At 43.3% G+C, this 26,810-nt stretch overlaps 1 protein-coding gene across 1 annotated transcript; it reads right to left on the reverse strand.

Annotated features, from left to right (window-relative positions):
* Positions 1-1,815: 1,815 nt before the first annotated feature.
* LOC115111508 (aspartate beta-hydroxylase domain-containing protein 2-like) lies at positions 1,816-26,640 on the reverse strand. Its single transcript, XM_029637633.2, is given in 5 exon segments — positions 1,816-4,124; positions 4,287-4,400; positions 4,694-5,350; positions 5,353-5,901; positions 26,227-26,640. Coding segments are annotated over 4 exon segments (1,086 nt in total). The 5' UTR covers positions 5,558-5,901; positions 26,227-26,640; the 3' UTR covers positions 1,816-4,014.
* Between the last annotated feature and the right edge of the window lie 170 nt (positions 26,641-26,810).

Here is a 26,810-nt window from a genome sequence, read left to right on the forward strand (position 1 = left end):
ATGGAAGAAATGTCAAGTTATGTACACTAGATTTGTTTTATTACAAGATTTGTATTTGTATTCAGTACGAATCCCCATTAGGTGCTGCCAAGGCAGCAGCTACTCTTTCTGGGGTCCAAACACATTAAGGCACTTACATTACACATAAAACAATGTAATATTATTACACCACTACATATCTACAATACAAAATGCATAACACCGCCATATAACAATGTATAGAGTGCATGTGCTAGTGTTTATACTGTGCAACTATCATAAGGTCTGGATGCCTTATATGGAATACTATACGACAAAAGGAGTCTTTATTGAAAACATTTCAAAGTTACCTATTTAGGCAATCCCTAGCTGCTGGCCTGCTCAGTCCGGGTGTGCAGGTAGCTCGGGCTGGCTGGCTGGGTGGTCTGGCTGAAATTGAATATAGAGGATGTCTTAATAAAGACAATCAAAAGTTAAGTCTTTGTACTTTATTTGTAACAGTTGTTAATATGTTAGGCTATTGGTTAAAGGTGCAACACAATATTGATGATTGAATTATCATTGATCTGGTTCAGTCTTATAAATCACTTAACAAATTGAATAATCTCTTACCTAGCTTGTTGACTGTGGGCATTTTTGTTGACTTTTTGTTGTTCTAAATAGAGACTGATAGAAGGGTCATGGGCCATATTTTGATTGTGTAGAAATTAAGGAAATGTGCTTTAGACACCCCCAAAAATGGGAGGACCCCAAGAACCCCCACCAAGTTATGCCCCCCCACTTCTAAATCCAAAATTGCACCTCTGAATAATTGAATAGTCCCACTACTGATTCACTTGAATCATCACTGAACTCTGAGGTGCAGGATAAAATATGACCCATTTTCACAAATGAACAAATTGCAGCTTTATGCAGATGGACCAAATGACAAAACAGCCTGATAAACTACTCAAACTATGCTGAACAAATATATAAATTCAACAATTTCAAAGATTTTTTCTGAGTTACAGTTCATAAAAGGAAATAAGTCCATTTAAATATATAAATGTGGCCCTAATCTATGGATTTCACATGACTGGACATGGGTGCAGCTATGGCTGGGCCTTGGAGGGCACAGGGCCACCCAATAGGGAGCCAGGCCCAGTGAATCAGAAATTAGTTTCCCCCCACAAAATAGCTTTATAACAGACAGAAATACTGATCAGCAGAAATACGTGGTATTGTGTTGTGTGACAAAACTGCACATTTTAAAGTGGACTTTTATTGTCCTCAGCAAAGGTGCACCTGTGTAATGGTCATGCTGGTTAATCAGCTTCTTGATATGCCACACCTGTCAGGTGGATGGAAATGTTCACCGACAGGGATGTAAACAAATTTATGCACAATTTGAGAGAAATAAGCTTTTTGTGCATATGGAACATTTCTGAGATGTTTTATTTCAGCTCACGAAACATGGGACCAACACTTTACATGTTGCGTTTACATTTTTGTACAGTGTAGTCATATGTAGAAGAGTATTAGCCCCATTTTTTTTATTGACTTCACACCTTTTTATTTTTATTTTTACAGTGCATTATAATTCCTCTGCTGCTAAGGTTGAGTAGCGTAGATGTGTTAGTGTACTGGCCTTGCTTTGCTTCAGTGGAATCTCTATATTCACCTCTCCATCTGCTCATACTGAATATGGCACACCTACGCCTCCTGGTGCCACTAATATGAAAACTGCAGGACAACATTCTACCCAAGGGTACTGATATGCAGACACACACACTGAATACATAAGCGGTTACAACAGTGTTACCATGCACAAAACAGATTATGAATTCAAGACAGAAGTTGTCTGATTCAGATAATTTGCCATTTATTAAATACTGTTCAAAATGAATACAAATGCCACAAATATGACTATTGGGGAAGAATATCACCAAACATTTGATATGCAGCTGAAAAATCACAGAATGGTATAAAATGTTACTGAACAATAGCCAAACCACTTGATAAACATTTCAAATATCTCAAAATTAATGTCTCAAAATGACAAATACTCGGGAGAGAAGATGACAATGCAGTACCAGTAAATTAAGACCACACAATACCTACCGATTGTAAGACAATTATATTTCAAAACCTCTCAGATATGTTTTGTACTCCAACTCTATTTACATAAATACAAAGTTGATATCAAATACAACCAACAATATTACAACCATTAATTAGATAATTTACTAAATACACAGTGGCGTGTATTCATGGATGTCAAGGGAGGGCCAAGCTCCCCAAAAAAATGTATCAAGAAAATAACATAAAATCATATAGCATTCATCTCTCAGTTTCATAATTTTCCTTCAATTCGCAAGAGTCTAAATATATCTCAGAGGAGAAAGCATCCGAACAAGCGAAACAGCGCCCCCTCTGTCGCTCTACATGTATGCCATCTATCTGATTCTGTCTGGTCCCAACGACAGCCAGCATCAGATAGATGTATGACATTGTTGCCGCCCCTAGCATTGAATGGAAAGCAAGGAATGCCTGAGAGCATTTGGCCTCCCTTTGGCCTCCCTTGATAAAAAATGCAATAAAACAAGTTGCTCATCGTTGAGCTAAACTGTCTTGGCGCACCAAAAAAAAAAAAAGTGTCAATTGAAGCCAGCTTGGATTTTGGCGTCACTACTATCAAATCGCATTGAGAGCATACATCATTGATAGAAACAAGTTGAATTGTTGCATCTCGTTGTCTTCCAGTGACTAGCTAGCTAGCTAAAGTTTTCCGTTTCCTAAATTAGCCATGATTGGCGATAGGGATTTGGACTTGTTGTTTTACTTAATTCTCTGTACTGGCCAATGATTATAACGGCATTCTGACCATTCATTCATACATTGTGACCCTGGCCTGAGAATGTTAGTTCAACATGTAGCTAGATGTAGAAGGCTAATGTTATCTAGCTAACATTGCCCATGAATGGAAGTTAGGCCAGCATGCATTTTAGACAGCTAGCCTAGGACAACAAAAAATAAAACCGTGTACTGTATGATAGACCGTTTCGTCAAAATGAAAGAGGGGGATGGAATTGGCATTTCTCTACAAGTAGGGTGAGTCAACATATTATTCTACTTGAACAAATGCGCACACGCACAAATAAATTAGATCCATGGACAGCCACATCATGTTTAGCTTACGTTGATTAGACTAAATTGTTTTTGGTATCTTTTAGTTCAGCGAATTAGACTAAGCAGAGGTGATTTGATGATGTTGAAATGTTGAAGTTGAAATGGTGCTGGAATAGTCAGAAACATTAACTTATTTGACCATGCTGTAGGTCATGTCTGTTACATGCAATATGCTTTGTGGACTAAACCGGACAGAGGTTGCTATCCGGGTTTTGTGATAAAACAAAGGTGGTTGAATTGATTCTGCCACTGTCTTCTTATTGTCTCGGTCTTTAGACCTATATATCACAGTCGCAAGGTTATAGAGCAAACAACGCAGTTATCACAACACATAGGTTGTAATATGGCTTTTGTTCTGGCTTCCTCAGTGATTTCCCCACTACTGCAAATACAACCATTTCTCCTGTGTAGCAACACAGGCAGTCTCTAGCAAATCATTTGATCTCTAAAAAAACATTTTCCATGTGCTTATCCAACTGTTTTTGTGAAAGCTGTATTGATTTCTAAAGGAGAGCACAGTAAACTATCACACATGGGCAGGAATAATCACAGATATAAGGATTGGGGCTGTAAACATTCAAATGTAACATTTTACATTACGTCTGTTTGGTCAAAGTCGGTAGGTGCTAAGGGAGAGTTACAGGGAGAGAGCCAATTCGAACAAAACAGAGAATATGTACACAGTGAGTGTGGGAACGGAACAAGAGACAAAGAAGATGTCTCACCTCACTCACACTGTTCTTCTCTACTTTTCTCACCAACTCTCTCTTCAATTCTGACACATTCTCTGTCTCTCTTTACCTCTCTGTGTTTCTCTCTTTAGCTCTGTCTCTCTTCCTCTCCCCCCCACCCCACCCCACCGTCTGCTCAGCGTCCAGGGGTGAAGATGTAGTCCAGAGCCTGCCTCTCAGCAGCTGCCACATTAGGGTGCCAGAGGTCCACCATGAAGACCACCCTGGGGCCGTCCTCTGGGCTGCCTGAACATAGAGAAAACACAGATTCATGTTTTCCTCCAATCAACCCTTTATAACAGATTAATAACACTTTGTCAGGATATTACAAACACACACACACGCAACCCAGGGTAGAAAAAGGCGACCCTTTTCATCCCTCCTCACAAACAGCTGTCCCTCTCTCACCCTCATGGAAGGCCCTGTGGAGGAAGGAGTCATCAAACAGCAGACAGCTCCCCTCAGACCAGCACTGCGGCTCCCCTCCAACTACCAGCTCACAGGAAGAGGGCACTCTAAGACCTACAGAGGACAGACAGCAAGTCAGTCTATATAATTACTAAAGAAACCAAGGGAAATATTGTATGACACAAACACATATGAATATATTCTAAAATGTCAGCTGTATATGCTGCAAGCAAAGCAAGTTTTAAAACCAACCATACTATAGTGAAAATCATTATTATCAATTGTAATACTTTCACAAAGACATAGGTGAACACATACATATGGGAGCCAGGTGCATTTTGGGGGCCAGGTGCATCCCTATATTTAACAGTGTTGTAGCCCTCCAGGGAGCTCCCTCCATTTCTTACCCAGGTGGCAGCGCAGCCTGACGTTGGTTGGGCCGTAATGCTCAGTTATCAGGGCTCCGGGGGTCAGCACAGAGAAGCAGGCATTTCCAAACACGTTGTTGGCAATGAAGGTGCGCAGCTGGCCCAGCACCCTCCAGGCCCGGGGGCACCTCCTGGCATTCAGGGCCAGCGGAGTTCCCTGGTTCACCAGGTAGAAGGTCCACCACTGGCCATGGGGGGTGCTGTTGGCCTTCCAGCCTGGAGGCAGGGAGGAGCCAGCCCGCGCTGGGGGGGCGTGGTAGATGTTCTCAAACTCAGCCAGCAGAGCAGGGAAGCTCCTCTCCAGCAGCTCCACGTCGTGTTTCTGTGCGTCCCGGGAGAAGAAGGGTGCTGAGGGCAGGTCAGGAAGGAAGAACACCTCTGGCCTCTGGATGGTGGGCCGGCTGGTGAGGTAGCGGCCCTGGTCTCGTACCCCTTTGTGTACCCTGCCCATGCCTGACCAGGTGTAGCGTTTGGCGTAATCCTGCAAGCTGTGGTACAGCCTCTGATTAAGACCCTCCCCTGTGTTGGTGCAGCGAAAACACTCGGTGGACTGGCAGTAAGCAAAGCCGTTCTGCTCCTCCACCCCTGATACCGGCCTGCCTTTAGCCCTACCATCCCCATCTGTGCTGATCAAGGCCCCCCAACCCCTCCTACTCGACTAGGCTCAGTGCTGTACCCCCCACGCAGGGGAGAGGAGCTGTGCTCACGACCTACCCTGTAACAGTACCACACAAAGAGCAGCAGCAGGCACATGGCTGTGCCAAAGGCACTGGACTCACAGTCCCTCATAGACTGCATCCCTCCAGCCACCATCTCCCTCACCCTTTCTAGTGACCACTCCATACTGGCTCCTCGCTAAAACCCCTGGCAGTCTGGTCTGGAGAAACTACTGTTGAGAAGGTCAATGACCAAATCTGTCTGACTGATTCAAAATAGTATTTTAGAGGAAAATCTTCCACAGGGTGTCTGAAAGGCTACTTTCTATAAACTCTTATCATCCCCCCTGCTGGATGCAGTCTGACACTATCTGATGACACATTCAGGCTCCAGTCCGGACATTTCAGCACTCAGGGAAGAGGGGAGGGCTCCCCCTGCATGGCGTCTGGCTGTGCGGTATTTGTGCTGCTCCCTCCCTTTTTCATTTTAGACAAATGCAGACAGACAACATACCTCAGAGTGTCTGGCCTCTGCATCAGAAAGAGAGGGAAGGAAAGATAGGGAAAATGTCATTAGGCATAAGCATTGCACAAACAAATACACTCAAGACTTTAGGCAGCATCTAATACAGAAGTAGAGTACCAACATGCAGATGTCATTTCAAGTTCAGTTTTCCACATGACTTCCCCCACTTAGCTGGTTTAATATGGAACTAACTCCCACTCCCACACTCAGCTCTGGACACACACAGTGCACCATGCACACACCCATACGGATGGCATTTCAAATTCAGGTCTCCACACACCTCCGCACTGCATTGTACAAAGCCATGAGTCACATTTCATGCATATGACTCATGGCTTCATGGATCATTTTTTCGGGATGGTAAAATGTTTTCAGTATAAACTTAAACGACTAAAACCAGATATAAAAGTATGTATGTATGTAGAACATACCATGGAGCAATATATATTTTAAATAAGATCATCTTTGAGAACTAACAATCACCAAAATAAAAACTTGCAAAGCAGTTCGACACATACAACGACACAGAGTTACACATGGAGTAAAACAAACATACAGTCAATAATACAGTAAAAAAAACAAGTCTATATACAATGTGAGCAAATTAGGTGAGAAGGGAGGTAAAGGCAAAAAAGGCCATGGTGGCAAAGTAAATACAATATAGCAAGTAAAACACTGGAATGGTAGTTTTGCAATGGAAGAATGTGCAAAGTAGAAATAAAAATAATGGGGTGCAAAGGAGCAAAATAAATAAAATACAGTTGGGAAAGAGGTAGTTGTTTGGGCTAAATTATAGGTGGGCTATGTACAGGTGCAGTAATCTGTAAGATGCTCTGACAGTTGGTGCTTAAAGCTAGTGAGGGAGATAAGTGTTTCCAATTTAAGAGATTTTTGTAGTTCTCTCCAGTCATTGGCAGCAGAGAACTGGAAGGAGAGGCGGCCAAAGAAAGAATTGGTTTTGGGGGTGACTAGAGAGATATACCTGCTGGAGCGTGTGCTAAAACAGGTGGGAGATGCTATGGTGACCAGCGAGCTGAGATAAGGGGGACTTTACCTAGCAGGGTCTTGTAGATGACATGGAGCCAGTGGGTTTGCCCCAGTATGAAGCGAGGGCCAGCCAACGAGAGCGTACAGGTCCAATGGTGGGTAGTATATGGGGCTTTGGTGACAAAACGGATTGCACTGTGATAGACTGCATCCAATTTGTTGAGTAGGGTATTGGAGGCTATTTTGTAAATGACATCGCCAAAGTCGAGGATTGGTAGGATGGTCAATTTTACAAGGGTATGTTTGGCAGCATGAGTGAAGGATGCTTTGTTGCGAAATAGGAAGCCAATTCTAGATTTAACTTTGGATTGGAGATGTTTGATATGGGTCTGGAAGGAGAGTTTACAGTCTAACCAGACACCTAAGTATTTGTAGTTGTCCATTATTCTAAGTCAGAGCCGTCCAGAGTAGTGATGTTGGACAGTAGGGTAGGTGCAGGTAGCGATCGGTTGAAGAGCATGCATTTAGTTTTACTTGTATTTAAGAGCAATTGGAGGCCACGGAAGGAGAGTTGTATGGCATTGAAGCTTGCCTGGAGGGTTGTTAACACAGTGTCCAAAGAAGGGCCGGAAGTATACAGAATGGTGTCGTCTGCGTAGAGGTGGATCAGAGACTCACCAGCAGCAAGAGCGACCTCATTGATGTATACAGAGAAGAGAGTCGGTCCAAGAATTGAACCCTGTGGCACCCCCATAGAGACTGCCAGAGTTCCGGACAGCAGACCCTCCGATTTGACACACTGAACTCTATCAGAGAAGTAGTTGGTGAACCAGGCGAGGCAATTTCAGGAAACCAGCTTTAAAACTACAAATTCTATCAGCCCCATGGCAAAATGTGTAGAGCTGCAGGAAATTACCCATGAAACTGCAATTTCTCTCTCAGCGCCATGACAAAATGTGTAGAATTGCAGGAAATTAGCTTTAAAACTAAAATGTCTCTATGGCCTTTAGAACTGCCCCATTGGCCACGCCCACTACCCCCCACACTAACTTTGCCACTGCTGCTGGAAAAAATCCTAGGGGAAACACTGCAGAGAGATAGAGTGTGTGACCGAAAGAGAGAGCACGTATTCGTATAACATTATGCATTAAACATAAATAGACAGTGTTGACATCTGCCTACATGAATCAATAGTGAGAGCAGCTCTAAGGCCATGTATACTAAACGAGAGCCTCTACGGTGTTCTAGAATAGCACTACTGTACTGGCTTGTTATACATTAGGGACAGTTAGAAAATTTACTGGGGGTGTGCTGGTCCAATTCTAAGAAAAATGCACCACCCTCCCAAACATAAAAAAATATTTTCACATGACCCTCCCCTTGTACTGTAAAGTGTTTTTACACACCCCGCCCCCTCATAAAATTAACTCAAAAATAATTATTACCACCATAACTAACAATAACTGTAGCAACCCTGTGTTTATAAACATGGTTTTCGACTTTACCACTTCAGCTAACGGGCCTGGAGGTTAAGGGTTTGCCGACCACCACATCACTCTCCACGCCTGTATCATTATACCACTTCAGCTAACGGGCCTGGAGGTTAAGGGTTTGCCGACCACCATATCACTCTCCACGCCTGTATCATTATACCACTTCAGCTAACGGGCCTGGAGGTTAAGGGTTTGCCGACCACCACATCACTCTCCACGCCTGTATCATTATACCACTTCAGCTAACGGGCCTGGAGGTTAAGGGTTTGCCGACCACCACATCACTCTCCACGCCTGTATCATTATACCACTTCAGCTAACGGGCCTGGAGGTTAAGGGTTTGCCGACCACCACATCACTCTCCACGCCAGTATCATTATACCACGATCAGATCCGTCTGCAGACAATGATCAGCTAGGGGGAAAATCAGGTTCTACATTTTGATGCTTTATTTATAATCATTTAAAATATACACAACACATTTTCCATCAACAGGTTCCTGTGCCAATGCACCACACAGAACCAATAAGCAACGCATAACCGCACAACGATTACAGACTTCAAGTGCTTATCAACAACACAATCAAGAAGAGTATGTCAATCTCGACATCCCTCCTTACTCAGTATTGAAACTTTTGTGTTTTGTAACAGATGTCTCTTTTTCCATTAATTGAATGGCCGTTGCGCAGTTTGGATGCTGGAATTATATTAGAGTGGAGTGGATGAATGTGAGCAGTTAGCCGACAAGGAGACTTTTGAAGTAGCTTAAATAAGATTAGAACACCCCCCTCTCTTCGGAGGACAAAAGTAACTTTGTTACAAATACATCTGTACATAACATATTTGGATTTTATATACACATTTGGATTTTTGGGAAATTTGGATTCATAGTGACCAGTACACATTATATATTTTATTTTCCCGTCTATTACAGATGAATAACTATTACAGATTAAATCCACCCCTCAGCTTCTCTCAACCCATCCCACCTATCTCCATAGACCACCCTCTCTTGATTTCCTTGTGCCATATACAGTGACCTCCAAAAGTATTGGGACAGTGACAAATTTGTTGTTGTTTTGGCTCTGTACTCCAGTCACTTTTATTGTAAACAAGAATAGAATGTTTCTAAACACTTCTACATTAAATGTGGATGCTACCATGATTACGGTTACTCATGAATCAATTGTGAATAATGATGAGTGAGAAAGTTAAAAGCACAAATATCATATCCCCAAGACATGCTAACCTCATTACAATAACAGGGGAGGTTAGCATTTTTTGGGGGTATGATATTTATGCCTCTGTAACTTTCTCACTCATCATTATTCAAGATTATCCGTAACTATGTACAAAAAGTGCTGTAACTTTTAAACGGTTCACCCGATATGTATGAAAATACCCTAAAATTAAAGCGGACAGTCTGCACGTTAACCCAATAGTCATTGTACCATTTCAAATCGAAAGTGCTAGAGTACAGAGCCTAAACAAAATACAAATTGTCACTGTCCCAATATTTTGAGTTCACTGTATTTTCAACTGTGCTGTGATGTCTTACATAGGGTAGACACATCGAAAATCTAAACTATTTTGCGACCTGTAAAAGATTTTGATCCTCAAATTAAAACGTGTATATTTTTGTATTTATGACCATTTCTGGAGGCCAATTTGAGTCTTTAATAAAGGGCAGACAAGTTCCCTACCTTCTCCCCTTTCCACTTGCCTCCTCCATATTTGAGTTAACGCTGAAATCAGTCAGTTGTAATTTGGGTTAGAGCAAACATTTCTATATTTTTGTTAACGGCACATGACATAACTCCACCTTCCCTATTTATAAGATAATACCTTATTTTTTCCCCATAAAGAATGATTTTTTTTAAATGTACACTGCCCAAAAAAATAAAGGGAACACTTAAACAACACAATGTAACTCCAAGTCAATCACAGTTCTGTGAAATCAAACTGTCCACTTAGGAAGCAACACTGATTGACAATACATTTCACATGCTGTTGTGCAAATGGAATAGACAACAGGTGGAAATTATAGGCAATTAGCAAGACACCCCCAATAAAGGAGTGGTTCTGCAGGTGGTGACCACAGACCACTTCTCAGTTCCTATGCTTCCTGGCTGATGTTTTGGTCACTTTTGAAAGCTGGCGGTGCTTTCACTCTAGTGGTAGCATGAGACGGAGTCTACAACCCACACAAGTGGCTCAGGTAGTGCAGCACATCCAGGATGGCACATCAATGCGAGCTGTGGCAAGAAGGTTTGCTGTGTCTGTCAGCGTAGTGTCCAGAGCATGGAGGCGCTACCAGGAGACAGGCCAGTACATCAAGAGACGTGGAGGAGGCCGTAGGAGGGAAACAACCCAGCAGCAGGACCGCTACCTCCGCATTTGTGCAAGGAGGAGCACTGCCAGAGCCCTGAAAAAATTACCTCCAGCAGGCCACAAATGTGCATGTGTCTGCTCAAACGGTCAGAAACAGACTCCATGAGGGCCCGACGTCCACAGGTGGGGGTTGTGCTTACAGCCCAACACTGTGCAGGACGTTTGGCATTTGCCAGAGAACACCAAGATTGGCAAATTCGCCACTGGCGCCCTGTGTTCTTCACAGATGAAAGCAGGTTCACACTGAGCACATGTGACAGACGTGACAGTCTGGAGACGCCGTGGAGAACGTTCTGCTGCCTCCAACATCCTCCAGCATGACCGGTTTGGCGGTGGGTCAGTCATGGTGAGGTGTGGCATTTCTTTGGGGGGCCGCACAGCCCTCCATGTGCTTGCCAGAGGTAGCCTTACTGCTATTAGGTACCGAGATGAGATCCTCAGACCCCTTGTGAGACCATATGCTTGTGCGGTTGGCCCTGGGTTCCTCCTAATGCAAGACAATGCTAGACCTCATGTGGCTGGAGTGTGTCAGCAGTTCCTGCAAGAGGAAGGCATTGATGCTATGGACTGGCCCGCCCGTTCCCCAGACCTGAATCCAATTGAGCACATCTGGGACATCATGTCTCGCTCCATCCACCAACGCCACGTTGCACCACAGACTGTCCAGGAGTTGGCAGATGCTTTAGTCCAGGTCTGGGAGGAGATCCCTCAGGAGACCGTCCGCCACCTCATCAGGAGCATGCCCAGGCGTTGTAGGGAGGTCATACAGGCACGTGGAGGCCACACACACACTACTGAACCTCATTTTGACTTGTTTTAAGGACATTACATCAAAGCTGGATCAGTCTGTAGTGTGGTTTTCCACTTTAATTTTGAGTGTGACTCCAAATCCAGACCTCCATGGGTTGATACATTTGATTTCCATTGATAATTTGTCTGATTTTGTTGTCAGCACATTCAACTATGTAAAGAAAAAAGTATTTAATAAGAATATTTCATTCATTCAGATCTAGGATGTTATTTTAGTGTTCCCTTTATTTTTTTGAGCAGTGTGTATTACATTTTAGTAATTTAGTAGACGCTCTCATCCAGAGCAACTTACAGGAACAAGTAGGGTTAAGTGCCTTGCTCAAGAGCACATTGACAGAGTTTTCACCTAGCTCTGGGATTCAAACCAGAGGCCTTTCAGTTACTGGTCCAACGCTCTTAACCACTAGGCTACCTGCTGCCCCATAAAAAGGTAATACATTTTAAAAGTTAAATGACAAATATTTAGGCTATATTAGCACATTAGTTTCTAGGTCGAGGAATAGCCGGTCTGATCCGGAAAGCAGGCAGAACACACGTTAAGCTTTCCTGAATAACTGGCAGAGGTGGGACCAAGTCACTATTATTCGAGTCACAAGCAAGTCTCAAGTCACAAGGCCAGAGTCTCAAGTCGAGTCCCAAGTAGAACGGGTCGAGTCAAGTCCAAGTTGTGCATTCTAAGAGCAAGTGAAGTCGAGTCACAAGTCAAGTAAAGGAAAAAAAAACAATCTTGTTCAATGACTTGTTCAAGTACAAATTGAGATGCTGAGACAATAAGGTTGGATCTGACATTTTTGTCAAAAATGAGTTAGTCACATATAAATCTTGTTAGAGAAGTGGTCCCGCTTTGGGGATCAAATCAGCGGTAATTTCAAGTGTACCACGTATAGTTTTTGATAAAACTCAAACTTTAATTAAAATTGACATACAATATACTGAATTAAAGCTACACTCGTTGTGAATCTATTCACCAAGTCAGATTTGTAAAATGCTTTTCGGGGAAAGCATGAGAAGCTATTATCTGATACCATCCACCCTACAAAAATACTGCAACGTCACCCAACGACAGATTTTGCGTTAGCGTCGCAAACGAAAAGGCTGAAATAAAATATAAAGCATTCATTACCTTTGACGAGCTTCTTTCTTGGCACTCCTAGATGTCCCATAAACATCATTTAGGGTCTTTTTTCGATTAAATCGGTCCATATATAGCCTAGATATCGAACTCGGAATACTGCGAGTAAAGAGAGAAAAATTAGCATTTCATAACGTAACGTCGTTTTTAAAAATCAAAAGTCGACGATAAACTTTCACAAAACACTTGAAATACTTTTCTAATGCAACTTTAGGTATTAGTACACGTTAATAAGCGATAAATGGATCAGGAAACGATGTTAAAATCTTTATCTTGTCGGTGTAGAAAAACATGTCTGACCAGAGGTCGACCAAAAATCCGGGCGGAGTCATCAGGGAAGATGTTCCCTTGTTTGGGCTATACCAAGAATCAATTGCGAATCAAATCACATGACTCTAGACAACCTGTGGCAGCTGGAGGCAGTGTAAACTCGGCTCTATTTAATTCGATTCACTTTGAACAAATTGCCTGAAGTGGCGGAAGGATATATTTTTCCATTTTCAGAGAACAGATTTTCATGCACTTTTCGATGAAACACCCGTTCTGTAAATGCCACAGGCGTGATTTAAACAGTTTTGGAAACGTCTGAGTGTTTTCTATCCACACACACTAACCATATGAATGTACTATATTCCTGGCATGAATAGCAGGGCGCTGAAATGTTGCGCGATTTTTAACAAAAAGCTGCGAAAATCTGCATGAATTCTGAACATCCATAAGAGGATAATAGATCTTTAGATGGTTATTCATATGTTTGTGAAGTTAGATTTTTGATAAAGTACATTTTAAGTGAAAAACTACAGTAGATGATAGAGTACAGTATATACATATACATATGAGATGAGTAATGTAGGGTATGTAAACATTATATTAAGTGGCATTGTTTATAGTTGCTAGTGAAACATTTTTTACATCAATTTCCATTATTAAAGTGAGCTGGAGTTGAGTCAGTATGTTGTCAGCAGCCACTCAATGTTCGTGGTGGCTGCTTAACAGTCTGATGGCCTTGAGATAGAAGCTGTTTTTCAGTCTCTCGGTCCCTGTTTTGATGCACCTGTACTGACCTCGCCTTCTGGATGAAAGCGGGGTGAACAGGCAGTGGCTCGGGTGGTTGCTGTCCTTGATGATCTTTATGGCCTTCCTGTGACATCGGGTGGTATAGGTGTCCTGGAGGGCAGGTAGTTTGCACCCGGTGATGCGTTATGCAGACCTCACTACCCTCTGGAGAGCCTTACGGTTGTGGACGGAGCAGTTGCCGTACCAGGCGATGATACAGCCCGACAGGATGCTCTCGATTGCGCATCTGTAAAAGTTTGTGAGTGCTTTTGGTGCCAAGCCAAATTTCTTCAGCCTCCTGAGGTTGTCCCGTCGATGTGGATAGGGGCGTGCTCCCTCTGCTGTTTCCTGAAGTCCACAATCACCTCCTTTGTTTTGTTGACGTTGAGTGTGAGGTTACTTTCCTGACACCACACTGAGGGCCCTCACCTCCTCCCTGTAGGCCATCTCGTCGTTGTTGGTAATCAAGCCTACCACTGTAGTGTCGTCCGAAAACTTGATGATTGAGTTGGATGCGTGCATGGCCACGCAGTCGTGGGTGACAGGAGAGGGCTCAGAGCGCACCCTTGTGGGGCCCCAGTGTTGAGGATCAGCGGGGTGGAGATGTTGTTACCTACCCTCACCCCCTGAGGGTGGCCCGTCAGGAAGTCCAGTACCCAGTTGCACAGGGCGGGGTCGAGACCCAGGGTCTCGAGCTTGATGACGAGTTTGGAGGGTACTATGGTGTTAAATGCTGAGCTGTAGTCGATGAACAGCATTCTCACATAGGTATTCCTCTTGTCCAGATGGGTTAGGGCATTGTGGTTGCGATTGCATCGTCTGTGGACCTATTGGGGCTGTAAGCAAATTGGAGTGGGTCTAGGGTGTCAGGTAGGGTGGAGGTGATATGGTCCTTGACCCGTCTCTCAAAGCATGATGACGGCAGTGAGTGCTATGGGGCGGTAGTCGTTTAGCTCAGTTACCTTAGCTTTCTTGGGAACAGGAACAATGGTTGCCCTCTTGAAGCATGTGGGAACAGCAGACTGGGATAAGGATTGATTGAATATGTCCGTAAACACACCAGCCAGCTGGTCTGCGCATGCTCTGAGGACGCGGCTGGGGATGCCATCTGGACCTGCAACCTTGCGAGGGTTAACACGTTTAAATGTTTTACTCACGTCGGCTGCACTGAAGGAGAGCCCGCAGGTTTTGGTAGCGGGCCGTGTCAGTGGCACTGTATTGTCCTCAAAGCGAGCAAAGAAGTTATTCAGTCTGTCTGGGAGCAAGACATCCTGGTCCGCGACGGGGCTGGTTTTCTTTTTGTAATCCGTGATTGACTGTAGACCCTGCCACATACCTCTTGTGTCTGAGCCGTTGAATTGCAACTCTACTTTGTCTCTATACTGACGCTTAGCTTGTTTGATTGCCGTGTGGAGGGAATAGCTACACTGTTTGTATTATGTCATGTTTCCAGTCACCTTGCCCTGGTTAAAAGCAGTGGATTGCGCTTTCAGTTTCGCGCGAATGCTGCCATCAATCCACGGTTTCTGGTTTGGGTACAATAGTGATATTATATAATGTATGTATTCAAATAGCTACATTCTTAAAAACTGAACAAGTCTAATTCAGAAGTGTCAGATAGAACCTTTGCAATTGCACCCTCCTGAAAAAACAGATTTACACATGCCTCAGGATTTTGATACTCTGCACTTTAGGTGAGGACCTTAAGGTGAGGGTCTACATCCAAGATGGTGTAGCAGTCAGACGTGTGTTTTGTCTTGTCACGTGTAAATATTGTTTTTCCTTGTTTTTGTTCGTATATATTTTGTAAATATTTTATTATCACTTTCCATCTACGGACTGAATATACTCTCCTGCAACCCGCCTCACCTAATGTGGTACATATCTGCTATTTTTATATACTTAAGAACCGGAACCCCCATCAAAAGCTAGCCAGGTAACTGGCTACTAAATAGTAGTCAGTTAGCCATTGCTAGGCCCATCTGCTAGGCCCATCTCCCGGCTAGCAGTAGAGGCCCATCAGCCACTCCTTGGGCTACAATACCTGGACCCCCGCCGACCCATCAGGACTGGACTACCGACGTAATTCCACCCGAAGTTTTTTTTCAACGGACTCCTCCGTCGCGACGTCCCCTGTATGCCCACCGGCTAGCCTGCTAGCCGCGGCCCGCTAGCTGTCTATAGCATATCGAACTGTTAGCTTAAGAGGCCCATCAGACAAATTCTTTGGCCACTATACCTATTTTGCCAATTGGCCTGGTTCATCACACGGAGCCCTGCTGATCCGTCCTCTGAAACGGAACCCCCCAAAAGAAGCTAGCCAACGAACTAGCTACTAGCTAGTAGTCAGCTAGGCACTGCTAGCGGTCATCAGCTACCTTTAGCCCGGACAACTCTCGCCAGTTTGCACAGAGCGACTCAAACACAGCAAATCTGACTTATTTTTCTCCGTATCCCTACCGCAAACTCTAACTTTTTTTTTTCCTCGCCTGGATCACCGCAGCCAGCCAGCTGCTATCCGAGTGGCCACTCCTGGCTAACGTTTCTGTCCCGAAGCAAGAACCAATTAGCCTGGAGATAGCCTTGCTAGGCCCATCTTCTAGCCTGTTAGCCGCGGCCCGCTAACTGTCTAGAGCACATTGGACTGTTAGCTTAAGAGGCCAAATCGGACAAATTATTTGGCCACTATACCCATTCTAACAATTGGCCTCGTTTACCACACGGAGCCCTACTGATCCATCTGCCGACGTCACAGCACGAGGGGGCCACAACACACTTTTCCCGTCACGATGTCCCTGTCAAATGCTCCCTAAAATACTTCAGCGAGCAGGCCTTTCTGATCGACCTGGGCCGGGTATCCTGGAATGATTTTGACCTCATTCCGTCAGTAGAGGATGCCTGGTTATTCTTTAAAAGTGCTTTCCTCATCATCTTAAATAAGCATGCCCCATTCAAAAAATGGAGAACCAGGAACAGATATAGCCCTTGGTTCACTCCAGACCTGACTGCCCTTGACCAGCACAAAAACATCCTGTGGCATACTGCATTACCATCGAATAGCCCCCGCGATATGCAACTTTTCAGGGAAGTTAGGAACCAATATACACAGGCAGTTAAGAAAGCAAAGGCTAGCTTTTTCAAACAGAAATTTGCATCCTGTAGCACTAACTCCAAAAAGTTATGGGACACTAAAGTCCATGGAGAATAAGAGCACCTCCTCCCAGCTGCCTACTGCACTGAGGCTAGGAAACACTGTCACCACCAATAAATCTACGATAATTGACAATTTCAACAAGCATTTTTCTACGGCTGGCCATGCTTTCCACCTGGCTACCCCTACCCTGGTCAACAGCCCTGCACCCCTCACTGCAACTTGCCCAAGCCTCCCCCATTTCCCCTTCACCCAAATCCAGATAGCTGATGTTCTGAAAGCGCTGCAAAATCTGGACCCCTACAAATCAGCAGGGCTAGACAATCTGGACCTGCTCTCCTAAAATTATCTGACGAAATTGTTGCAACCCCTATTACTATGCTGGCAGCATACCACCCTGCATACCCCTGCTGGCTTACTTCTGAAGCTAAGCTGGGTTGGTCCTGGTCAGTTCCCGGATGGGAGGCCAGATGCTGCTGGAAGTGGTGTTGGAGGGCCAGTAGGAGGCACTCTTTCCTCTGGTCTAAAAAAAAATATCCCAAATATCCCAGTGACTCTGCCCTGTGTAGGGTGCCGTCTTTCGGATGGGACGTTAAACGGGTGTCCTGACTCTCTGAGGTCATTAAAGATCCCATGGCACTTATCGTAAGAGTAGGGGTGTTAACCCCGGTGTCCTGGCTAAATTCCCAATCCGACCCACAAACCATCACTGTCACCTAATAATCCCCCGTTTACAATTGGCTCATTCATCCCCCTCCTCTCCCTTGTAACTATTCCCCAGGTCGTTGCTGCAAATGAGAATGTGTTCTCAGTCAATTTACCTGGTAAAATAACGGATAAATAAAAAATAAAAAAAGTAGCCTGTTCAACCTCTCTTTCGTATTGTCTGAGATCCCCAAAGATTAGAAAGCTGCATCGGTCATCCCCCTCTTCAAAGGGGGAGACACTCTAGAGCCAAACTGCTACAGACCTATATCTATCCTACCCTGCCTTTCTAAGGTCTTCGAAAGCCAAGTTAACAAACAGATCACCGACCATTTCGAATCCCACCGTACCTTCAGTCCTCAGGCCGACTTTCTTCTCTGTATACATCAGTGATGTTGCTCTTGCTGCTGGTGACTCTCTGATCCACCTCTATGCAGACGACACCATTTTGTATACTTCTGGCCCTTCTTTGGACACTGTGTTAACTAACCTCCAGACAAGCTTCAATGCCATACAACTCTCCTTCCGTGGCCTCCAACTGCTCTTAAATGCAAGCAAAACCATCCGCCCAGCATCACTACTCTGGACGGTGCTGACTTAGAATATGTGGACAACTACAAATACCTAGGTGTCTGGTTAGACTAAACTCTCCTTCCAGACTCACATTAAGCATCTCCAATCCAAAATGTAATCTAGAATCGGCTTCCTATTTCGCAACAAAGCATCCTTCCCTCATGCTGCCAAACATACCCTAGTAAAACTGTCTATCCTACCGATCCTTGACTTTGGCGATGTCATTTACAAAATATCCTCCAACACTCTACTCAAATTGGATGCAGTCTATCACAGTGCCATCCGTTTTGTCACCAAAGCCACATATACTACCCACCACTGCGACCTGTACGCTCTCGTTGGCTGGCCCTCGCTTCATATCCGTCGCCAAACCCACTGGCTCCAGGTCATCTAGAAGTCGATGCTAGGTAACGCCCCGCCGTTATCTCAGCTCACTGGTCACCATAGCAGCACCCACCCGCAGCACGTGCTCCAGCAGGTATATTTTACTGGTCACCCCCAAAACCAATTCCTACTTCGGCCGCCTTTCCTTCCAGTTCTCTGCTGCCAATGACTGGAACGAACTGCAAAAAAAATCACTGAAGCTGGAGACTCATATCTCCCTCACTAGCTTTAAGCATCAGCTGTCAGAACAGCTCACAGATCACTGCACATAGCCAATCTGTAAATAGCCCATTCAACTACCTCATCACCATATTGTTATTTATTTTGCTCCTTTGCACCCCAGTACCACTACTTGCACATCGATCACCCTAGTGATTAATTTGCCATACTGTAATAATTTAGCCACCATGGCCTATTTATTGCCTCGCCCCCCTTATCCTACCTCATTTGCACACACTGTATATAGACTTTCTCTATTGTATTATTGACTGTATTTGCTGTGTTTATTCCATGTGTAACTCTGTGTTGTTGTTTGTGTCGCACTGCTTTGCTTTATCTTGGCCAGGTAGTTGTAAATGAGAACTTGTTCTCAACTAGCCTACCTGGTTAAATAAAGGTGAAAAAATAAATAAAATAATGGGTTAAGAAAGAAGAATTCACCACAAAACAGTTAATATTCTTGATCAGCAAACCATTTTTTGTAGCTGCATATTTATTTATGTTAATCCTCTCTCCCTACATTTGCGCTGCACCCGATCCTATAGCTGTACCACATATCAGCAACCTGTTCACTAGCACAGTGGATCTCAAACTGTTTGACCTGCGTACGACAAAAATGAAGGGTATGAACTTTTTTACACATTTTGTTACGTTACAGCCTCATTCTAAAATTGATTAAATAAATACAAATATGCAGCAATCTACACATAATACCCCATAATGTCTAAGCAAAAACAGTTTTGACATTTTAAAAAACAGAAATGCCTTATTTACATATGTATTCAGACCCTTTGATATGAGAAATTAAATTGAGGTCAGGTGCATCCTGTTTTCATTGATCGTCCTTGAGATGTTTCTAAAACTTGATTGAAGTCCACCTGTGGTAAATTCAATTGATTGGACATGATTTGGAAAGGCACACATTCGTCTATATAAGGTCCCACAGTTGACAGTAAATGTCAGAGCAAAAACCATGACATGAGGTCGAAGGAATTGTCTGTAGAGCTCCGAGACAGGATTTTGTCAAGGCACAAATATGGGGAAGGGTACCAAAACATTTCTGCAGCATTACAGGTCCCCAAAAGCACAGTGGCCTCCATCATTCTTAAATAGAAGAAGTTTGGAACAACCAAGACTCGTCCTAGAGCTGGTCACTCTGACAGAGCTCCAGAGTTCCTCTGTGGAGATGGGAGAACCTTCCAGAAGAACAACCATCTCTGCAGCACTCCACCAATCAGGCCTTTATGGTAGAGTGGCCAAACGGAAGCCACTCCTCAGTAAAAGACACATGACAGCCCACTTGGAGTTTGCCAAAAAGGCACTTAAAGACTCTCAGACCATAAGAAATAAGATTATCTGGTCTGGTGAAACAAAGATTGGACACTTTGCCTGAATGTCCAGCGTCACATCTGGAGGAAACCTGGCACCATCCCTGCGGTGAAGCATGGTGGTGGTGGCATCATGCTGTGGGGATGTTTTACAGTGGCAGGGACTGGGAGACTAATCAGGATTGAGGCAAAGATGAACAGAGCAAAGTACAGAGAGATCCCTGATGCTCCAGAGCATTCAGGACCTCAGATTGTGACGAAGGTTCACCTTCCAACAGGACAACAACCCCTAGAACACACACAATACAATAATGGCTTCGAAACAAGTCTCGAATGTCCTTGAGTGGCCCAGCCAGAGCCCAGAATTGAACCCGATCGAACATCTCTGAAGAGACCTGAAAATCGCTGTGCAGCGATGCTCCCCATCCAACCTGACAGAGCTTGAGAGGATCTGCAGAGTAGAATGGGAGAATCTCTCCAAATACAGGTGTGACAAGCTTGTAGCGCCACACCCAAGAAGACCCGAGGCTGTAATCGCTGGCAAAGGTGCTTCAACAAAGTACTGAGTAAAGGTTCTGAATACTTATGTAAATGTGCTATTTTAGTTTATTATTTTATAAATTTGCAAACATTTCTTAAAACCTGTTTTTGCTTTGTCATTATGGGGTAGTGTGTAGATTGAGGTTAAACAATCAATTTTAGAATAAGTCTGTAACCTAACAAAATGTAAAGGGTTCTGAAGGCACTGTAATTCACCAGAATATGTTACATCTTCATCGCATAAGTCCTGAAGCTAGTGCGATGTTAGATATATAACCAGTACCACCCCTGCGGTATATAATTATAACTAGGGTTGTTGCAGTGACCGTATTACCAGCGGTCACAAGTCATGAAGGCAGTCAAATTCCACATGACCATTTACTTACGGTATTTAGGCTTGTCGAAGCTCTGATGCTGCTGCTGGTCATTAGTAGCCTACCAAACTTGTTAACTGTCTGGTACTCAGCACAATATTGTCTCTCTACTCCCTCTGACATCAATGCAAATGTATTTGAACATCTAATCAAACACATAATGTTGCGCAACATTTCTATAGGCTATGCAATTGCGGGAGAAAAGAGAGTGATGGCTGCTAATAAAAAGAGGGGGATCCCATGAGCTTTCTATAGACTAGGCCTACTATATTTATTAATCTTTCCTAATATTAAGCACATTGCATACAACAGGAGTATAGCCAACCTTTCCTGGTATGAAAATAAACCACAGGAAATGCGTCCATTTGCTATTTAAGTGCATAGATGACATGTATTTTTTTCCGCTGCCCCTGTTTCGATACAGGTGCATGATAATGGTCCATTCTAAATCATAAATGTCACACATATATTGTTTAGTATATGTAAAGACCAGATTAAATCAAGAATAGTCTGATTAATTATATATCATCACTTGTGAATGATGCCCCGCATAAGAAACAATTCCTGTTTTTGTGACTTGTTCAAATCATAGTCACACACCTCATGTAGGCTTATATGTTTTAATAAGGTTTGCATCACAACTAAAGTGGCCAAATCATTTGTTAAAATTAAGCACATTAATCCGCTTTCCTCGTGAGTTTCAAGTTTGGGTAAGATAATTTTCAACATAAAAATGCACCTTTATAATAAAAGCATGACATGCATAATTGCATTTGCGGTCACTTTTGATAATGGTGTTTTCCGCTAATGGAACATTTGCGCTTATAGCCTTCTACCATGTGCGCATGGCTGCGCCTATAATGTGAAGAAATAGCCTAATAGTTTATCAACATTTTAAGCTAAAACGTTCTGATCAGTTTTGTCACCCACATTGCATAAACAAGGTTTTTTGATGCTAGTTGTTGTATTAATTTGGGATCTATCGCATCCCACAACTGTCCCACTGTTAGGAATATTTATTTCTCGCACAGAATAGGTCGACTTTTGTACTACGGGGGATAGTACATTGACATCGGCTATAGTTTTTGCTGTTCATTAGGCCTACTCATCTTGTTGGCTGACGAAAAGTAAATGTGGACAGTTCATCCAATATCTTCAATATGCACCTCGTAATTGGATATGGCACAACGCAGCACTCCCGGCCGCAAAAGGCATGGATTTTTTGGGGTGCATTATGGCCACAAAGGCGATGCCGCCATGAAACTCGAGGCATTATCAAGTGCTCGTCAAATTGTGAATGAGAGACTGATGAAGTGTGTACAGCCTGCGCAAAAAAAAACAAAGCAGAGCTCATGCCTTTCAAGCAACTTTAAAAAAAATAATCATTAGTCTCACCATGCAGCCTTACAATGTATTAAAAATCAAAACATATAGCCCAACATTTGTAGAACTAAAGTTACATTAATAACTTTTGCATATTGGAGTACCTATTTCTTTGTTAACCGCTCAACACAGAATGGCCGCATGTGCGCTCTCCCTCAAATCATTTGGAGAAAATATGTATATTTTATTCAGCTTTGTTCAATTGTATTATTCATACTATAAAATAATGCCACGGAATTATAAGTAAATCTTGTCTGTTAAACTAGTGTAGCCCACAGTCATAGCCACATCAGGACAAGTCAGAGTATGCTTTTATTCTTTTCTGAAATAGACTACATTTTCTTCATATCATGCTTCTTTAGACATGTCTAAAATAAATGATGGATTTATTGTTAAGGTGAATTCATTGATTATTACATGGATTTATTCAAGTTTTTAAAATGGCTTGTAGGCTGTGTGTGGAGGCCAGGAGCTCCTTAATGTGTTTGTTAATTAATGGTCAATTACCGTGAGACCGACAGTTACTTGCTTGACAATCACCAGCGGACTAAATTTCGTGACCCCACAGGCCTACTTATAACCCACCCAAACTAGGTCTACCTGAAATATGAAAATAATCAATGAATTCACCAGGTAGCCTATTTTTTCTGGCAAAGATGCCTCCGGAGCAGATTGCTAGACTGATTTGTATATGGACATATTAACGTAGGTAGGCTACTCTGTTTTTGCCAGCATCCCCTCAAAACCTTCTCACTGCGCTACTGTAGCTCACCCAACCTGTGTTAATTGACAGTTTGCTGGTCCGATCAGAGGGCAGAGTGTGGGTTTCACTAGCTAATCTGTTTATTTGCAAGTGCGATACTGTCTCTGGCTGTGTGGAGAGTAGCCTAAACCATGGATACTCCGTGCCACAAAATAAGTGACAAAACATTACAAATCCTGGCCAGATAATTTCAAGTAATCAGTCGGGTCCCAAGTCTTAAGGCTCCAAGGTGAAGTCAAGTTATTTTATTTTATCGAGTCACTCAAGTCCAAGTCATGTGACTCGAGTCCACACCTCTAACTGGGCCTGCTGGGAGCATACGATAACTTGGGAGAATGGTTCAGCAACAGACAACGCATCAGAAGTTTGCGGACGACACAACAGTGGTAGGCTTGATTACCAACAACGACGAGACGGCCTACAGGGAGGAGGTGAGGGCCCTCGGAGTGTGGTGTCAGGAAAATAACCTCACACTCAACGTCAACAAAACTAAGGAGATGATTGTGGACTTCAGGAAACAGCAGGGGGAACACCCCCCTATCCACATCGATGGATCAGTAGTGGAGAGGGTAGCAAGTTTTAAGTTCCTCGGCATACACATCACAGACAAACTGAATTGGTCCACTCACACTGACAGCGTCGTGAAGAAGGCGCAGCAGCGCCTCTTCAACCTCAGGAGGCTGAAGAAATTCGGCTTGTCACCAAAAGCACTCACAAACTTCTACAGATGCACAATCGAGAGCATCCTGGCGGGCTGTATCACCGCCTGGTACGGCAACTGCTCCGCCCTCAACCGTAAGGCTCTCCAGAGGGTAGTGAGGTCTGCACAACGCATCACCGGGGGCAAACTACCTGCCCTCCAGGACACCTACACCACCCGATGTTACAGGAAGGCCATAAAGATCATCAAGGACATCAACCACCCGAACCACTGCCTGTTCACCCCGCTATCATCCAGAAGGCGAGGTCAGTACAGGTGCATCAAAGCTGGGACCGAGAGACTGAAAAACAGCTTCTATCTCAAGGCCATCAGACTGTTAAACAGCCACCACTAACATTGAGTGGCTGCTGCCAACACACTGTCATTGACACTGACCCAACTCCAGCCACTTTAATAATGGGAATTGATGGGAAATGATGTAAATATATCACTAGCCACTTTAAACAATGCTACCTTATATAGTGTTACTTAACCTACATTATTCATCTCATATGCATATGTATATACTGTACTCTAGATCATCGACTGCATTCTTATGTCACTAGCCACTTTAACTATGCCACTTTGTTTACTTTGTCTACATACTCATCTCATATGTATATACTGTACTCGATACCATCTACTGTATGCTGCTCTGTACCATCACTCATTCATATATCCTTATGTACATATTCCTTATCCCCTTACACTGTGTACAAGACAGTAGTTTTGGAATTGTTAGTTAGATTACTTGTTGGTTATCACTGCATTGTCGGAACTAGAAGCACAAGCATTTCGCTACACTCGCATTAACATCTGCTAACCATGTGTATGTGACAAATAAAAATTTGATTTGATTTGATTTGAAGTAAAAATACAGACAGACTGGTCTGGTACTGTGCCTTTCTATAATCTGTCAAGAGTAGACCCACAACTGATCCAAATGGAATGAAACATTCAGGGCTTTTGCACCATTATTCAAATGACCTTTTCCACTGCAGTGCAAAGCCTAGAGTAGAATTATAATCACTTGAAAACAATAATGCAATTATTAATTGGATTGTGGTGTTGTAGGCTACATTTACATTTACATTTAAGTCATTTAGCAGACGCTCTTATCCAGAGCGACTTACAAGGTAGGATAATTTGATTGTTCTTAAACAAGATCAATAAGAGAGCTTTTTGAATTGCATGTCTTCACTGTTCTTTCATGCAATGATGCACCTGGCCTCTCCTCTGCTTGTCAGCGATTCCTCTATTTTGTGGACTTATTTTGAAAAATGCAGATTTTAATTATTTTGTGTGGTATGATTTCTACTTAACCTACTGCAGATCTGGACAAACAATCCACCTACCACTATTGTCACTATTAATACAGGGCAGGATAGACAGTTGAGTGGTAGACTATATTGACCTATGTGTGGTATAGTAAGCATGTGGAAAAAGCATAGGGCATAAGGGAAGTACCAAAACACCTTGATAGGGGAGGCGCATGCAAGCAGAATAGGAAATCTGCCAATATGGAAGACAATATATAGTAACACCTGCAGAATGGCAAATGTAAATCAGGGGGAAAAAACGCACTACCCTCCCCTGTACACAAAAAAAACACTCCCCAAAGGATTTTTTTTTTGTTGACATCCCCCCTACTGTACATTTCGAACTGTCCCTTAGGAAAGTGAAACAGGTATGTAAACAACCATGATGTGCATGAAGAGAACAAAGGATTAGCACCAGCATATATACATGAACAGTAACTGCAGTATGAAGCACCCACAATCACGAGTCACGACACAGACGAAAAGATACACTGTCACAAGAATACTATGCACTGCATGCAGTAAACATAAACACGTATAAGCAGAGCTCACAATGTACATAACTTCCTATGCTTCTCCTGCAAAACCATTGCACCAAGAATGGTCCGGCAAACCTGCTTGGGCAGCCAGAACAGCCATCTCCTCAAGTGAACACAGCCCCGATCACAGTCCACCGAGACGCACGCTCCCACAGAACCGCTCTGGCACAACTACATAGTTCACTCCACTGAGCTATAGCCTATATACGCTCGTTGTCTGCTGCCTTGAGGAACTGTCATATTTAAAAACCCTACAGGAATGGGGACAATCATCCATAACACACTCGTTTCCCCTTTCTCAATTTCACCAATATTCCTGCCTCTAATGCCCTCATACGTGTCATCATTCAATCGCATAAAATCACCACAGAATCTCAGACAGAATCTTGTGTAAAGATCTGTAAAAGCTAGACTTGTAGCCCATAGAAACAACTCGGAACGAATGCAACATGATAGGCCTGCGCAATAATAATAATAACTCACCCAATTGCCATGGTTGTGGATGATATCTCGCCTACAGGTTTACCATGTTACCAAGCAGCTAGTGTCCTCTTTATCTAGGCTATAAGCCTATAATTACCTGTCAATCATAACTAGGTCCCTACTTAACTTGTGTTGTTGCATGACATTCACCGCGATATCTAGTAAACTAACAGCAGGCAAAGCACGTACAAAGCACCGCAGTGCAACAGGAAGTCCGATCAATCTACCCCGGTATAGGCGTACAAGCTAATCTTTAGATTTAAAATTAAACATAGGCCTTCGCAAATAAGAATGTAAATGCTAAATACTTATAAGCTATATGTGTCCGTAAAAATAACCTTAAATCGCCTTGTAATAATGTAGCCAGTAGCCTATAAAACTCTACAGGACAAAAGACTTGGGCAACTCATCCAATCCCTTTACTATTTAAACTACAGTTCCCAACATGCTTTTGTGAACTATGACAGGAACGTACATTTTATGCCACGTTCACATATTAGTCGGAACTATGAAACTCAGATATGTCCGACTCGCTAACTGGTTGTAGTTAGCAAGTCGAACATTTCTGAGTTTTCTAGTTCCAA

Source organism: Oncorhynchus nerka, linkage group LG27 (genome assembly GCF_034236695.1).
Source record: "Oncorhynchus nerka isolate Pitt River linkage group LG27, Oner_Uvic_2.0, whole genome shotgun sequence".
Taxonomy (NCBI): domain Eukaryota; kingdom Metazoa; phylum Chordata; class Actinopteri; order Salmoniformes; family Salmonidae; genus Oncorhynchus; species Oncorhynchus nerka.